This window comes from Solea solea, chromosome 1 (assembly GCF_958295425.1).
Source record: "Solea solea chromosome 1, fSolSol10.1, whole genome shotgun sequence".
NCBI classification, from domain to species: domain Eukaryota; kingdom Metazoa; phylum Chordata; class Actinopteri; order Pleuronectiformes; family Soleidae; genus Solea; species Solea solea.
The window spans coordinates 20,764,260-20,780,780 of record NC_081134.1 but is presented as its reverse complement, the minus strand read 5'-3'; the positions used below and the strand labels follow the sequence as shown (position 1 = coordinate 20,780,780).

The following is a 16,521-nucleotide window of genomic DNA, read 5'->3' as shown; positions in this document are numbered from 1 at the left end:
CGAGTGAAATGACTGCAGAATAACCGCATGTTTGGCTTCAACGTGCAACGGCTCAGCTTTTCAGAAGCCATTGGGATTTTTTTCCCGACAGCACAAACTGTCAAGTGATGACAGAAATGCAAAGTGCACTTGTGCAAACATGTCATTGGCGATACGCTCACATTAAAGGGTTAAACTTTGTTTAACATCACCTTTTTCGTTAGTTTTAGTTTGTTATTCATGTTATTATTGTGTGTGTCATAAAACCCCAACAAACGATGGCATTTAAAAACATGAACAACCATCCCTGAATCAAATAGAAAAGTCTACAAGAAAGTAGCCTGAAGTGCAAACCATCGTGCTGAGGTTGGATGCAGTTAGTGTGAAAGGTAAAAATCAAAGACAAACAGGAATATAGCATAAATAATAATAATAACAATAATAATAATAATAATAATAATACACATATTGTGTTTAACTTGCACAGCTTTATGTCCGACTTTGTAAACAAAAACAAATTGAATTTTTTTTAAATTATGAATGAAAATACAACCTTTTCGAAATAAATTAAAAAAACCTGAATCATTAAAATTGGCACTACAATTTCAGTTTCACTTAGTCAGCATTCTTTTTTAAAACTCATAGTTTTTAACTTTATTTCAGTTAACAAATATTGTTATTTTAGTTTTCGTTAACTAAAATTACCCTGTTCGCATAAAGGCCTGTATTATGTACTTTATTATATCTCTCTTTTTTCACTCTCCTTTAATGACCTCCTTATAACTTTTATATTCTGTTGCAAGTTTCACATCTGACCATTGATGAAGTTCATTGAATGGATTTTGTGGCTTTGCACTTTGACATAATCGTAGCAGTGGGATTTAATGCTATTCTTGAGACTGAAAAGCAAACTAAAATCATGAAGACTATTAGGACTGTGGTGCGTCCCCATTCGTAGTCCGAACATGATTTATGAGGTTGTGTTCCAAATCAGGACAAATGTCCTTAAGGTTAAAAAAACAAGAGTGACAGTGGTTTGGTGTCTGTGCCTGAGGACACTGAGAGCAACCAGGCTAAAGAACACTTTTTATGGCAGGACCATTTACATGCTAAACAAAGAAAAGAACCATGAGTGTTTGTGACTTGTGTGTTTGCTTAGTTTTATACTCACTCACTCTTCTAGCACTTTATCCTCCACATGAGGGTCGCTGGTGCCAATCCTAGCTGACATGCAGCGAAAGGCGAGGGTCACACCATGGACAGCTCACCAGTCCATCACAGAGACAAACAATCATTCACTTTCAACACCTACAGTCCATTTAGAGTGTCCAATTTGCCTAATCCCCAAATCTGTATGTTTTTTGGGGACTGTGGGAGGAAACCGGAGAACCCGCAGAAAACCCACGCACACATCTTGCATCTAGAACAGCTTCCACTCTTGATTTTCAAGTCAGGCACTATGATGTGAAAGTTCACGATGTCTTCTGATTGAACTTTCCATTTTTTTAGACACAGTAGTGAGTTTTCCTTTACCTTTGTTAACCAGTTTCGGCGCGTACCTTCCGCCTTCCTCAGAACTGTAACCTGATGTTAGGTTACCAGCCGTTGTTACGGAGGCGTGATCTTCCTGTCAGATTTGACGGCTTGATCACGCCTCCCAGGCTGTCTGGTTGAAAAAGCATACAAGGAAAATTCTGAAAATCAGCATCGAATTTCAGATCACTGCAAATGACAGAACGCTGTCATGAATTGGGAAGAGACCCAGAGTCAATCACACAGAAGAACACCGACACCCACAAAATAATAAGAAAACGTACGGGACGATGAAATCAGGATGAGGGAGCGTACACATTGTCACACACCTGAAGGGCCGTCCTGGGAGCAGGAGGCGTGATCGACCCGTCAAACCTGAAACCATAACAGCTGATAAGGCACTGCACCACCTAACAGCAGGTGACAGTTCTGAGGAAGGCGGAAGATACACCCCGAAACTGGTTAACAAAGGTAAAGGAAAACTTATTGTTGTCGAAAGAAATGAACCAAAAAAACTGAGGTTTGGACGATCAGGCCTGGCCCACAATCTCTGTTCCAGTTCATGCCAAAGGTTCTCGATAGGGTTGAGGTCAGGGTTCAAGTTCCACATCAAACTTAATGTCTTTGCTTTGTGCACTGTTAACACAGTCATGTTGGAATAGAAAAGGACTTTCCTCAAACTGATGCCGTGAAGTTGGAAGCATAGCATTTACAGTATCTAAATTGTCTTGGTCTGCTGACGCATGAAGATTGTCCTTCATTGAATTCAACACTTAATACTTTTGTCCATATATAGCACTCCATTATTCAGATCTAGATCTAGTCGACTCGGTTTGAGTATCAGTCGCGTTGATTAACATTACTTCATAGTATGTCCTCAACATGCTGCAACGTTGTTTTTATCTGAATCCTCTCGTCAGTCTGCACCATCGTCGACGGACCACGGTGTATTTTGTGCATGTGTTTGATTTTTGTGTCAACCAGTGGCCACTCTCTCTGACCAATCAGGGGACGGCAGTCCATCAAGGTCACATTTTAGTCCATCGATGGCACCAGGTAACAGGTACTATCAATCATGGACGAGAGTCCAGCTAGAAATGTATAATGAAAAGACGTCTTCATGGATTCTTTATATGCCCAACTTTTTGATTACTCTTACAAAATTCATGAAACAAAAGCAGGGAACGGAACCATCTCTCAGTGTTAAAGGAAGAACAACAGACCTTTTCCTGACCTGCTGAAAAAGTTCATGAGTTCAAGGAACAATAAAACCAGTAGATTTTACATAATCCTTTCAACAAACAGACAAAAGAAAAACAAAAACAAAAAAGCAACGAAAGCTCCCAAGAGAAGGTGAAAAACAAACTTCTCTTCTCCTCATCCAGTCCTGTGGTGTCCATCAGTGTCCAAAAAAATGGACACAGATGGACGCAGTTTGGGCTTTTTAGTTGCATGAAAAGAGACAGAGATGTGTGAGGATTTAAATGACATGAACCTGAAACCTGTGAGACAACAAACACAGTAATGTGCATCATGTCGGCTAAACCAATGATTCTCGAGCACTGGGTCGGGTCATTTTTGGGGTTCCCAAACACATTTTCCCAACCTTTTAGTTGGGAATTATGTATATACGTTTAATTATAGTTTACCAAACCTCTCTTGGAGATGGATTTGTTTACCGAGTGTTTGTGTTCCATACTCGGCAGTCGCTCATGTCCGAGCAGTAGTTCCAGATTCAAGTTGTGAGAACAGGATCTGGCGAGGGATTCCATAAACGGCTGTAAATAAGTCGCGACGTTACGCACATACATGTTTCCTGCAGTTAGTATCTTTAAAAAAGTAACAGACAATTGAAGTAGGACATTAAATATTATATATACATCAATTATAATTGTACAGGTTTTTCCACATTGGCCTCCTCACTTATTTTTCACTTGTGGATCATGGGTCAAATTTCTTTCCTTGAAAGTAGAGTTGAAGTTGATTTTTTGATTATTTTTATTTTTAAATCAAGCTCCTGTAATGTTCTTTTTTTTTTTAAAAAGGTTTAGAGGCGTTTAAGGTTATTCTGGACTCCAGGAATAGGATGAAATTCAATGTTATGTCTTGAGACTGTATACCGAGGAACAGCTGTAACTGTGTACTTTGTTACTGAACTGAAGTACAAAATTCATATCTGTACGTTACTTTGTTGCTTTATTTCTGGCAACTTGTGCTTTTACTCCACTGCATTTCCTCCAACTGTCTTTGTTACTCGTATTCTACTACATAAAATCGGTAGTAAACATACTAAATAAATGAGGTACTATGAGCGACAAAAGATGAGAAAAAAGAAAAAAAAGATATCGACACTCTCTGCTGCCCTCAGGTCTCTCAGGGGGCCGTTCCAAAGACCAGGACCAGAATTATTGAAATGCAGGTCACGGCAACAACAACCTTTCACTCAGCATAAGACTGTGTTTGTGAATAGAACTTTAAAGAAAAACACAACCCTGAACTGTCCCTCTGTCGTCACTGTTCTCAAACAGCGTTGGTACAGGAGCTCCCTCTTGTGGCACTAGGAGGAATGCCATAAAACATACATAAAAATAAAAAAGCAAGGTTTAAACAAGTCATTGTAATGTGTTTTTTCAGCCACTGTGGGTGGAGCTAAATAGTAGAATTATAAAAATGAATGTTTCGTAACTGCATGAACATGAGTTTTGATGATGGAGTCTGTCTCACGCAGACATCAATTTCAGGGATTATATTCCCATGGTGCCTGGAGTGAACAACTGGAGGAGAAACCAGTTAAAATAAAGGTGTTGTGACTGTTTCTACAAAACATTCTTATATTCTTATATATATATATATATATATATATAGTAATATATATATTACAGTAGAGCACCTGTGTGTGACCCAGCAGCACTTTCACCTTAATATCTTCTCATCTTTTCATAAAAATCTGTTGTAAACATTTAAAGTTGTGCTGCTGACAAACACAATCTGCTGTTTGATTAGAGCGACCAGTCAAACAGGAAACTCTCTGGAAACCCTCTTCCTCCTCCTGTTGTTGTTAATATGTCACTCTCGCCTGATAAAGTGTTTCATAACGTCACATGACATTCATAGGACATTCACTAGATCATGTGATTGACAGGTGAGTCTCTCTCTCTCTCTCTCTCCTCTTCATGTGTGTTCACTGAGGCAGAAGAGTCGTCGTGTCATGTGAAAAAACATTGTTTTCATCACTTTCATCTGAAAAAAAGCTGCTGAAAGTCTGTAAACCACTCACTCTCCCACACCAAAGTCCCTCCACAGAGAAAATCAGTGAGTAGTCGATCCACCGCTGTGCCTCCATATGTAAAGTTCAAATGTGTTATTTTGCAACTTCCGTGTCACACCAGTAACACAAACTGACCACACTGGGCAGCAGTGAACAAGCACCCAAGTCATTTCACACACAGACACGAGGGGCTGATTTCACGCAAGTCCCTTTATGAAAGACGTTGTCATGACGACAACAACAACAACACAGAATCAGATCATGAAAAACAAAAACCCAGCGCACATGAGATGGAAAAACTAACCAGGTTTGGTAAAACACTGATTAATTGAGAAAACAATTGACAGATAAGTTGAGTTAGTTGCAGCCTGGTGTCTGTTCTGATCCTCTACCAGACATTCTCTTATATCCACATTCACTAAAGCACACATAATGATTAATGTTGGGGTTGATCCCTTTAAAGTTTGGTTGTATCAAGCTTTGATTATATATCATTATATAAAAATACTTTGCATTCATCATCATATTCCATACGATTTAAACAGATACAATAATAAAAAAACACCCCATGATAAATTGATCCATGTTTTCCCAGAAACGCACCAAGTTTCTTTTCTGTGCAGCCGCGAAGCCGCGAGGCTGCAGTGACTCAGCAGCAGCAGCAGAGAAACGCTGAATGTGCCGATCAGTCACACTCGAGTGTAAAGGTCTGTTTTTGTAAGTGCCACCAGTGCGTTGAAACAAGGCCTTCCTCCTCTTCCTCCCCCTCATGACAGTCCAGCTGTGAAGCTCACGGTTGTTTGTCATGTGACCACTGAAGGTCTGTGCGTATGTAAACATAGTGGTTTATACTTGTGCGTAGTTTCTTGTCCCATAATTTTAAAATGGTCCTTTTTTTCTTCTCATTTCCTGACCCCGAAGTCGCTCATCATCATCATCACCACCACCATCACCCTCATCACATGTCTCTCTGTCATGTGACCCTGGAGCCTTCTTTTTTCCACCATCATTTCCCACTGATATACCAAATACAGCTGTAACAGATAATCAATAAGTAGCCGTTTTAATCATAAATATGTCAAATGTGCGTGTTTTTTGGGGTGTTCCATTCACAGTGTCAAAACTGGGACTCACCATTTGTGAGATGTGACAGTATTGGACTTTTTTTGCTTGGTAGTGAAATTGACATAATATTTTATATGTTCAGCAAATGTAGATAATCGTGTGAAAAATAAATGTATATGTTTTTTAAAAGTAGTTGGTGAGGGCGCTAATATAAAAGTCAAGGAGGTAGCATCTTATTCTTCCTAATGTTTTATGGCACGTTTCCACCAGCTCGACTTGACTCGACTCTGCATTAAGGCTAAGGTGTGTTTCCACTAGCATAGTACCTGGTACCAGGTGCTTTTTTTTAGTACCCGCTCTGGCAAGGTTCCAAGTGAGCTGAGGCGATACAATGCCAGACTGCCGCAGTTTCATGCAGCCGTGCAGTGAGGACTCCGCCCACATTGAGTTGTTACTTTTTTTGTAGTGGAAAACCAACTTAAACCTAACCCGTGGCGTGCTGTGGCGAGGCGACAGCAGCAGCAGGACCATATGTGGAAAAGGGGCTTTAGTGTGTTTTCCAACATGAAAAAATAAAGTTGTAGTGACTCAGTAACATTTATCAAGTTTTCTGAGATCAAAATTGCTGAAACACTGTAGTGTGTTTGTCTTAAAATAATATGTGGAGCAAAAACATGTTCCTGTCAGTGACCCTCTGACCCCTGCACTGACATGAGGGTTATTTAATCTGGAGTTTGGTCCCTGGGTTCTTCATGGAGGATGGGATTAACATCGTAATAAACTTTAGCGTCTAATCCTCTGTGCCTCTCACTGATATTCTCCTGATTATCTGTGTCATCATTTAAAAAAGTGTTGTTTTTTGGGGGGGAAATGATGGGAAAACAAGGTTCGGGTGTAAATGTGAGAGGAGGAGGAGGAGGACAGAGCAGGGGGCGGAGTTATTAGTTGATCCTGGCAGCTTGATTATCAGAGACATCTGATACACCACCTACACACACACACACACACACACACACACACACACACACACACACACACACACACACACAGAAGACATTTTATAATCAGGACTCAGACACAAATGAGAAGCAGCTATGAGTTTACCTTACACATATGTATATACAGCATATATATGTACACACTAGTATTGCGGTTTTTGGTCACGGTTTGGTTCAGTTTTTACTTTTTGAACATTAATTAAGGAGAAGGAAAAACATTTGAAATGTTCACAAAAAAACATTTTCTATTCAGACATGATGACTCTGAAATGCTCATGAAGGTCCGTGTTTATGGTTTCATAGAAAACAAAATACTTCTACCGACATTCAGTCTTTAGTGGCTTTACCTGAACTCATCTCAGCTTTTTCTTATTTCCTTGAGTTTATGTCTTTATATTTTGTGCTAAAGTGAACTAAAGTTCAAACCCTTTCCTTGTTCCTGCCACAGAGATGCCAGGCTAATGCCAGCGTACATGTTATGACATTCATGTTACTGTGAGCAGGCCGTCAGTGCCACAGAGGACATTAATGGAACTAGGGCTGCAACAACTAATCGATTAAATCCATTAAAAGTGATTATTAAAATTGTTGCCAACAAATTTAATAATCGATTAGTTGGGTCTACATTATTACACATACAGTTGCTATCCCCTAATGTGGGGCAGTAAGTGTCATTAAGATGGACGCCGACTGCCGTAAAAGAAGAAGAAGAGAACCAATGCCACGCCTTATGTAGCTCATGTGACATGATTCTGGAAGAAGTGTTTGAAAGATGGCGGACACAGCAGAGAACAGCATTAGCAGAGAGAAAAATGTACGAGCCAAGTTGCTCGCACGGCACGGCAGCACAACATCGCTGTACGAGCACCTGCAGAGGAAGCAGGCTGGAGCCGTGGGGGAAGGAGATTCACGGTAATTTATCACTTATCTTTATATTTATCACAATTTAACACTATCACAAAACTGGAGAAAACAGAGGGTTATTCTGTTTGTTTTAAATGTTTGTTTTTAAAATTGCTGAAAAGGGTGGTAACGTTTGACTATAATTAGCGGAATAACTGTGTGCAACGTGACGTCGTAGAGACAGCTTCACACGAATCCTTAATTTCTTCATAACAGAAACTGAAGCAATGGGGGGAGAGAGAGAGAGAGAGAAAGTGTTTTTTTCCTTTTTATGCAATTAATAATTGATTAATCTAAAAAATAATCTACAGATTAATTGATTATCAAAATAATCGTTAGTTGCAGCCCTAAAAGGAACCACACATGACGGTCCCTCAAATGTTTTATTTACTCCTCCAGTCGCTTCCGTTTCGTTTCCGATGGCCCTAACGTTTGCGTGACGCGTCACACATATCGCAACAGTTAATTGGACAGCTCGTGGCGTGTTCATGAACGTGGGAAGTTGCATGTAAACACAGTTGCGCACACAATCCAATCCATGCAGAATTGATTTGCAGAGCATACTGTACATACACACATTTAATGTACCGTTATATAACATTTCACGCATCCAAACAGAACTGTGGCTCGCTGCCTGAGCACACAAACACTGATTTATTGTTGTAGCAGAAGAACTCACGTGGTCTGATCCTGATTGGCCAGATGAAGATGGTGCAGAGGGCCACCGCTGCGACAACAGCCACGCCTCCGGTCACTATGACCATGACATAGTGATAGAACCACACACAGTCTGGACAACACACCACAGTACTGACAGACAGACAGACAGAGAGAGAACAGTGAGTCATCAGATCATTTACTTTAACTCAAACCTCTCTCTGATAGTGTATGAGCAGTGTGAACATTACATAGTTAGCACTTTAAGGACCTTTTTCTGTCATAAACACTAACCCTGTCAGGACTAGTTGTCCTCGTGAAGACCAAAACCTACCAAGGCTCCTCATTTCTGAGGAACTGGAATTTCAGGTTCAGTTTAGGCTGTCCAAATTAATTTCAAGTTTCAAGAGCCCCTCTGTCCTGGGTGTGACACGCATTTTGCCCTTTGTCAGCTGAGATTGTGTGTGTGTGTGTGTGTGTGTGTGTGTGTGCGTGTGTACTAACTGGCAGGGATGCAGTGTCTGGATGATCATCACTGCCACTCCGTTTGCCACCTTGTCTGTGAAACTCATGGCTCCGTAAACAAAGGCTCCGCTTTGCTGCAGTAGAGTTTAAAAAAAAACAAAAAACAGGTCCAGTAAGAAACACTTGAGTGTCAGTTATAGTCATCACAGTCATGACGGCTGATGTGAAATATACTGATATAAATATCATACTGATGACAAGTGACACTGAGTCATACTTTCTGTACACTGCGTCTGCAGAGAGTCGGGACACAGCCTCACAGGCACGTTACACGGCCATGGATCAGCTCATATCACAGTCACGGTCCACGTCCGTGTCCGTGTGTCTCACAAAATCCACACTCGAACTCACATTCCTTTCCAGTAGCTGTGTTTTCACTCTTGTTTTCTTTTAACAGAGTTGAACGTGCACAGATACGAGTGGGAACCAAAGTAGCTGAACGTCACAGTTCTCAGCGACAGGAGAATTTCTACAATTTTTTTACAGTCATTACATTACATTACATGTCATTTAGCAGACATTTTTATCCAAAGCGACTTACAATGGAATTGAGTACAATCAGCCAGGAGTGGAGTCGAACTTGCAACCATTGCGACCATGATGTCTTTCGCACACAGGGTACCAGTCTTAACCACTGAGCCACTCCACCCCATTAAACAGAATGGGGTGACTCATTAAATCGAGTCTTATCGAAAGCCTTACTTTTAAACAATTTTCTGCTGAAAACGAGTGTTTTGTCTACTGCTGTGTTTAAGTAGAACTTGTGAACTTGTAGTTACAACATAGGAAGTTGTGTACAGGACATCCTGAACTTTAAATAGCTGAGAGTTCCGACTGTGACTCCTGACGGGATCTTGTGAGTGTGGTAAATACTTTCACTAGTAATACTTTTCACTTTTCAATTTCTTGGTTTCATGGTTTCTTTTTTTCTCCATAAAACAAGAAAGACATCTTTAAAACTGAATCATTTTAGTTTGTGGACAAAACAAGACATTTGAGAAACACTGATCAACATTTTTTGGTCCAAGCAAGTACTTGATCAATCTGGAAAATTATAGGCCGATTCATCGATTTATATACAGCGTCAACCAACACGTCCTCAAATACCACTGCTGGAGCGGCAGAGAGGGAGCGTTAATATCTGTTTCCCCGACATCTTGTGAGGCACCAAACACACACACACTTACAGTCTGGTCGGCGATGAGCTCAGCGGTCATGGAGAGCGATATGACCAGGATGGTGGCCGAGCCGACGCCCAGCAGGGCAGCCGCCCCGTACACCCGCTGATCCATGCGGTCGTCCAGCAGCACCCAGTAGGAGAAGACCATGATCAGCAGCAGGCCCAAGAAGTAGGTGAGCTGGATCAATGAGGAGGGAGAGGCATTAATGTAACGCCAACGACAGCAAACGGCAGCGAGCAAGACCAGTTAACACCTTAACTTACACATTTTCCTATCAGTTTGGTGACAGGCTTCATGATGAAGGAGGACAGGAAGCCGCTCAGGTACATGACTAACGGGATTGTTGCTATGAAGTTCTGTGTGTGAGAGAAGAAAGGTAAATGTTGAGGAACAAAGGAACGTCACACGTGAAAAATAAATGAATGTGTGTGTGTGTGTGTTACCTTGGGCAGACCCAGAGTGTTGACGAGATACATTGCAATGTAGGTCTGAGAAAGATTCACCATTAATCTGGTGGACATGTAGAGTAAGGCCACCTGCAGAGACACAGTCACAGATACAGCTCATGAGTGACAACTCATCACTAGGGACGGCTTTTTTCACCTCCGATACCGATACCTCGAGGTTTAGAATCGGCCGATCCCGATCCGATCCCCGATACAAAAAAACAGCGCGGAATGTCTCATTGTGTGGAAAAGACTGGGATCATTATTTTGTGCAAGGCAACATCAGACTTGACTAAAACATTTATTTCCTGTTTTTTTTTTTTTTCTTTTTAAATAAACAGTAAAAATACTGAATTACTTATTTATTTATTTATTTATTTAATAACTGTGCACCAGTACAGCAATCTTAAATAAACCAATAGCTTCACAAGCTTGATAGACATTCAAAATAAACAGTCAGTTCTTTGTTAATGTTTAGTACAAAAATGATTTTAACATCCAACACAAAAGCAGCTGAATAAACCAATAGCTTCGAGAAAGAAGTCCCTCATTCACAACTAGATGCATTGTATGTGCAACGCACATGTGAAATGACCTGGGGGGACACCTGGGGAGAGTACCACATCCCTTTCAGCTGCTAAATTCAAAAACCCAAACAGAAAAGTTGTTTTCCTGACTGTGCAGTCTGAGGTGGGGTTTCCCTGCAGAATAGAATGTGATTACTTTATTACCTACCTGGTAGAATGACGGCTGCTGCAGCCAACACTTCCACTGCAGGAGAGACGAGGACGTCTTAGGGCGAGGAAGAAGAGGCCTCTGCTCCCCTTCTTCTTCTTCTTCTTCTTCTCCTCCTCTCTCATATCCTGCAGTCTCAGGCCGCGACTCTGTGGTTCCCAAGTGGAAGAAGACGGAGAACACTGCACCCACGCCCAGCACAATCAGCGCCAGGTTCTGAAATCCCAACATAAAAAGGATTTAACAGAGCAGAGATCAGAAAAAGACAAAACCAGACTGAACAAAAACATGCCTAAAAATAACACATTTATACCTAGGATATTGTCATATCGTGAGAATCTGTGATGACTTTTCCTCGTTTTAAAGACTGTTAGATTTATAAAGAAATACACGGGATTGAAAAGATTCTATTTAAAAAAGTTCCTTTTCAATTCAATTTCATTGTTTCTAATACAGATAACAAAGTAGATATTTTATTTACAGTGTATTTACACTGGATTGAGAAGCGCTCACATCTCAAAAGAAGACTTTTCACGAGTCCAGAAAAACAACTTGTGTGCAGCTTTATATCCACATATACTGTACTGCATCTCCTATATCAGGACATAAAATACTACAGGACTAAAATATCCAAATATTATCAATAAACCATATGACCCAGAGAGTGACGTTCTCATAGAAACCTACTCAAAAAACCCTGAACTATTTTCAATAGTTAAAGCCATTATCAAGGATTTATACTTTCAAACACAGTGAGTTGTCATTTTTTGAACTTAACGAGGTGTCAGAAGATGCTGCTCACCCTGAAGATGGGGATGTCTTGTGGTCCCAGTTCATCATCGCCATTGGCCTGCACATGGAACAGCAGGTAGGCCACGGCGTACACGGTGATGTTGGCGATCACGGTGAACGCGTATCTTTAAAACACACAGAGGACAAATTAACTTTGAACTCTTTAGGAATCTCTTCCAGCATAAAAACTGGCAGAAGTGGCTGTGTACCTGTATGCAGTGAGCTCTACTTTAGCGTGTTCACATGTGACCAGCTCCGGAATGAGAGACAGGTGGGAGATCTGCGTAGCTGCCCAGCCAAACTGGAAGACAACGATGAACGGAATGAAGTAGATGAGGCTGACCCACTGAGGAGTGTAGAGGTCGCAGCCCAGACACTGATTAAAGATGAAGGCAAAGGACACCAACACGCTCAGTGTGCCTGTATAACACACACAATCATAGGAGAAAAGAGGACACACACAACAAATTTAATCATAAATGTCAACATACAGTGAAAAACTACCTTAAAAAATGCAAAAAATGGTGAAGAACTGTTCCTAAAAAAATGTCTCAGTCTCTTCTCAGTAACAGGGAACTGGTTGCAAAAACTGGTTGCAAAAACAGACGCTGAGCAAACCTCCGCCCTCGGCAAATGTTATGTACATTTAAACCACAGGCAGCAGGCAGGCACATTTTCTTGAAGCAATGGCGGAAAACATCTTAAAAAACAAAGATAGTTTACATTTACGTGTGGACAAGGCCTAATTTTGCAGGAAATTAATAAACTTTAGTAGAATTCTCTATTTTTAGGTGTGTGTGTGTGTGTCTCTCACCCACGAGGTGCCATGTTTTCCTCTTGCCGTAGTTTCCACAGCCGGGGCTTTTGTCAGACTCGTATCCGACCAGAGGAGTGGAGATGGCATCAGCCACCTGACCAACCAGCAGCAGGAAACCTGCACACACACAAATATCCACGTTCCTTAATGAAGGACTCTTTTGCCTTGACATTATTCAAATGCTTGGTTTTTCATTTTAGAATTGGGTCCTTAGAGGCCAAAAAATGTTACTGTTACATGACTATGGTGATGTAACTTTTATATTATGCATGCGTCCTCTCAAAGCTTACATACTATATATGCATAGGGTTTATTATTGAGCTTTACAGTCTTTGGTCACAGGGCTTATTTCTTATTGTCGGTGTCAAAGGTAAATCTGAAAAACTGAAGTGGAGGAAAAAGCAGTTCCTGTCCTTTTGACTAGAATATTCTACAAAAAAAAGAAGATCTAAACCTGAACTATCTGGTCTCACACTGGCAATTCCCGAGTGTATTCAAACCAACCTTTATCTTGATTATGTTTAAAATAAGTTTACTATTATTGTATAGATCATTTTCTCTCTCATCACCCTCATCCTCCTCTTCCTCACATAATACTTCACACACTGGTATAGTGACATTAGACTAAGATTAATATAATACCCTGGTATCTACAGTAGAGCGGTATTTCTGAATCTTCCTCTGGTGGTACACGTACCACAGTTTGAGAACCCAATGGGTCTTAGTATGAACAGTATATCTTACTGCCTGTAACAAGATCAGTTATTAAGTACTAGGTATTATGGCTGAATAATGAATCGATTATTAATCAAATACTAAATTAATCGTCAACTAGTTTGATCAGCGTGTACTTAATCTGTATCGAATTAACTTCAGAAAAAGTAGGACACCTGAAAATTATCCAAAAACCTTAAATATCACACACATATTTTACTTTAGGACAACAGGGCTGAAACGATTAATCGATTACTAAATTAATTCATCAAATCATTTGAAAACATCGTTATTTCAATTTCAAGGTCTGGGGACACACTGAGCAACGTTCGTCTGACGTTTGTGTGGACCAAACAAATTTTAACCATCCTGTTGAAAGAATCGATTAATCGATAACGTTCGCCACTGACCTGCGTTGGTGTTCTGGAATCCCAGCACTGTGTGGTAGAACACCAGCAGGTACGTGAACCACATAGACGCACACAGGTCGTTGAGGACATGTCCCACCGAGTAGCTGAGCCGCCTGAAGGCGGACAGAGTCCTCTGCGTGTCCGCCATCACAAAACCGTGGACGCGACGACGCGAGCTAAACTCGGCGCACACACACACACAGCTGCTTTCACTTCCCTTTACACCGATGTACGTCTCTGTCCGCGTCTCGTAGAAGTGTCACCTCCTGCTGTCTCCGACTGAGACATGTCCACTCACACCGGCGTGTCCTCCTCTTAACATCAGCTGACAGTGAGTGGAGACAGGTCAGGGTCAGGAGGAGCATCAATAAAGGGAGGAACACACAAAAACACACGCCGACACAGAGGCACAGCAGAGCGGACACAAACGGTCCGAGCGGTCTCGCCGCTTCCACACGTGCCTGTTTTTTAAAAGGGACTTTGAAAGAAGACACCAAAACAGCCAAAGTACGGGAACAAATTACGTTAAAAGACGTATATTTAAGAAAAAAAAAACTCACATGTAAACAATAATAATATAGATGACGCAGCAAAAACAAAAAACTGTCAAAGAGTCTTGGACCAATCAGAATGCTCCTTTGCTCTTCTCGGCCAATAGCTGGAGTCTCGCGAGTTCAGGTTCCTCACGTGACAGCCAAAGATCGTTCGCCTGACAAGAACGCACACATCTCGGGGTGAAATCATCTCGGGGTGAGTAATACTCTTAACTCCTACTCTGCTGCGTAATTAACAAATTAAAGCTAAAGAAGTCCTTGCATCAGAATTAACTGAATTAAGGTGCTTTTTTTTTTTTTTGAAGTTAGTTGACATAATAACTTTATACCACTGTTTCAAAAGTTAAAATATACATTAAAGGGCCCCTTTGCACAGCAGCCATTTCAAACACCCAACAGTGTTAAAATGACAATTAAATAAATTAAATAATCAAATGAATGATGCTTGTGTTCCCTTTAGTTTTCAGAAGAAAATCGTCACACTGCCCTGACTTAATCTTAAAGGGGACATATTATGCAAAATCAACTTTTTAACCATTTTAATACTTATATTTGGGACTCTGGGGGCCCTACCAGTCACCAAAGTGTGGAAAAAGAATACTCCGTCATGTTTTCGTGGTTCCCCTAAGTGTAAGTATAGGCGATAAAACACTCGATGTTGAATTCCCTGTGCTTATGACGTCAGCATGCGCATTTCACCGCGAATGTTACCGCCCCACCAGTAAGTTTACTTCGAGAGCTCCACCTTAGCTCCACCTTGTCCCTGCGAGAGTGCAGGCGAGGGAGGAAGAGCGGTATTATGTCAACGCGGAGGGACAAGTGTGCTGTTGGTGGCTGCACAGTGGAGCACAGTGTTTTACACAAACTTCCAGCCTCAGAAGATTTTATATATGAAGCTAATGTTCCGGATAAAGTCAGCAAACGTGTGTTCGCACCACTTCGCATCAGACTGCGGCCAGCGGTCGCCGTATTTAGTCAGCGAACGTATTTCACAGACGTACAAACACACATTTTTAAGAAAAGGTCACATGGAGCTCATAACTAACCATTCTGACACGTCCTAATTAAAAATATTTGTTCTGTATGTCCTCCATGACCGGAGCACAGACTCAGTCTGATCACATACAGCGGCCGTTTATGCCGTTAGCCACTGGCGATCAGCGGTAGCGATCAGGGGTGCTGCACTCTCTGTGAAAATCAGTTAAAAAGACAGCACCGCTGATCGCCAGCGGCGAACGGTGAGCTGCCTAAACTGGCGCTGTATGTGTGAGTGCCGTCACAGGAACAGACCTCCGACACATGGATACATAGGGACAGCACAGCTGATCGCCACCGCTGATCGCCAGCGGCGAGCGGCGAGCTGCCTAAACTGATCGCCAGCTCCGGAGCATACAGTCACCGGTCTGATACAGCGCCAGTTTATTCAGATCGCCGCGCGCTGCTGGCGATCAGCGGTGGCGATCAGCTGTGCTGTTCCTAAGTGTATTTAACTGATTTACAGTTCGGCACTGTTCGGCTCGATCCTTATGTAGGACGTCTCTTCCTTTGACGGCACTCTCGCTGTTTTCTGCGCATGCTGCCATGTTGATATTGTCAGAGAACTAGTGGAGGGAGGGGGAGACGAGAAGCAGCTGAGCGAGTGAGCGCTGTAAAAAGGACAAATCAGAAACCCCCTGGAAGAAGTGGGTGTGTGTTTGCCTGTGTCTCATTTGCATATAAAGGGACCATGCACGAAAACCGAGCGTTCTGAAAGGGGCGGGTTTAGCAGGGTTATTGAAATGCTATTGTGCTTCATCCTTATGGTATTTTGACCAAGGCATGTCACTGACATGTTCATTAGGACACCAGGGAACTATTTTAATGTGGGAAATAGGGTATAATATGTCCCCTTTAATCTGAATTTAATCAACCCATCATTATTGTGACTACTGTGGTTTTCATGAT

General features: G+C 41.5%; 1 protein-coding gene across 1 annotated transcript; it reads right to left on the bottom strand.

Annotated features, from left to right (window-relative positions):
• Positions 1-4,971: 4,971 nt before the first annotated feature.
• On the bottom strand, positions 4,972-14,603 carry LOC131455609 (major facilitator superfamily domain-containing protein 12-like). Its single transcript, XM_058623358.1, has 11 exons — positions 14,024-14,603; positions 12,897-13,016; positions 12,292-12,502; positions 12,093-12,207; positions 11,291-11,506; positions 10,553-10,645; positions 10,373-10,465; positions 10,116-10,286; positions 8,908-9,002; positions 8,426-8,556; positions 4,972-6,833 (listed from the first exon to the last, which is right to left on the bottom strand). Exons 1-11 carry the CDS (start codon positions 14,169-14,171, stop codon positions 6,787-6,789), a joined length of 1,440 nt encoding a protein of 479 aa, XP_058479341.1. The 5' UTR covers positions 14,172-14,603; the 3' UTR covers positions 4,972-6,786.
• Positions 14,604-16,521: the final 1,918 nt, after the last annotated feature.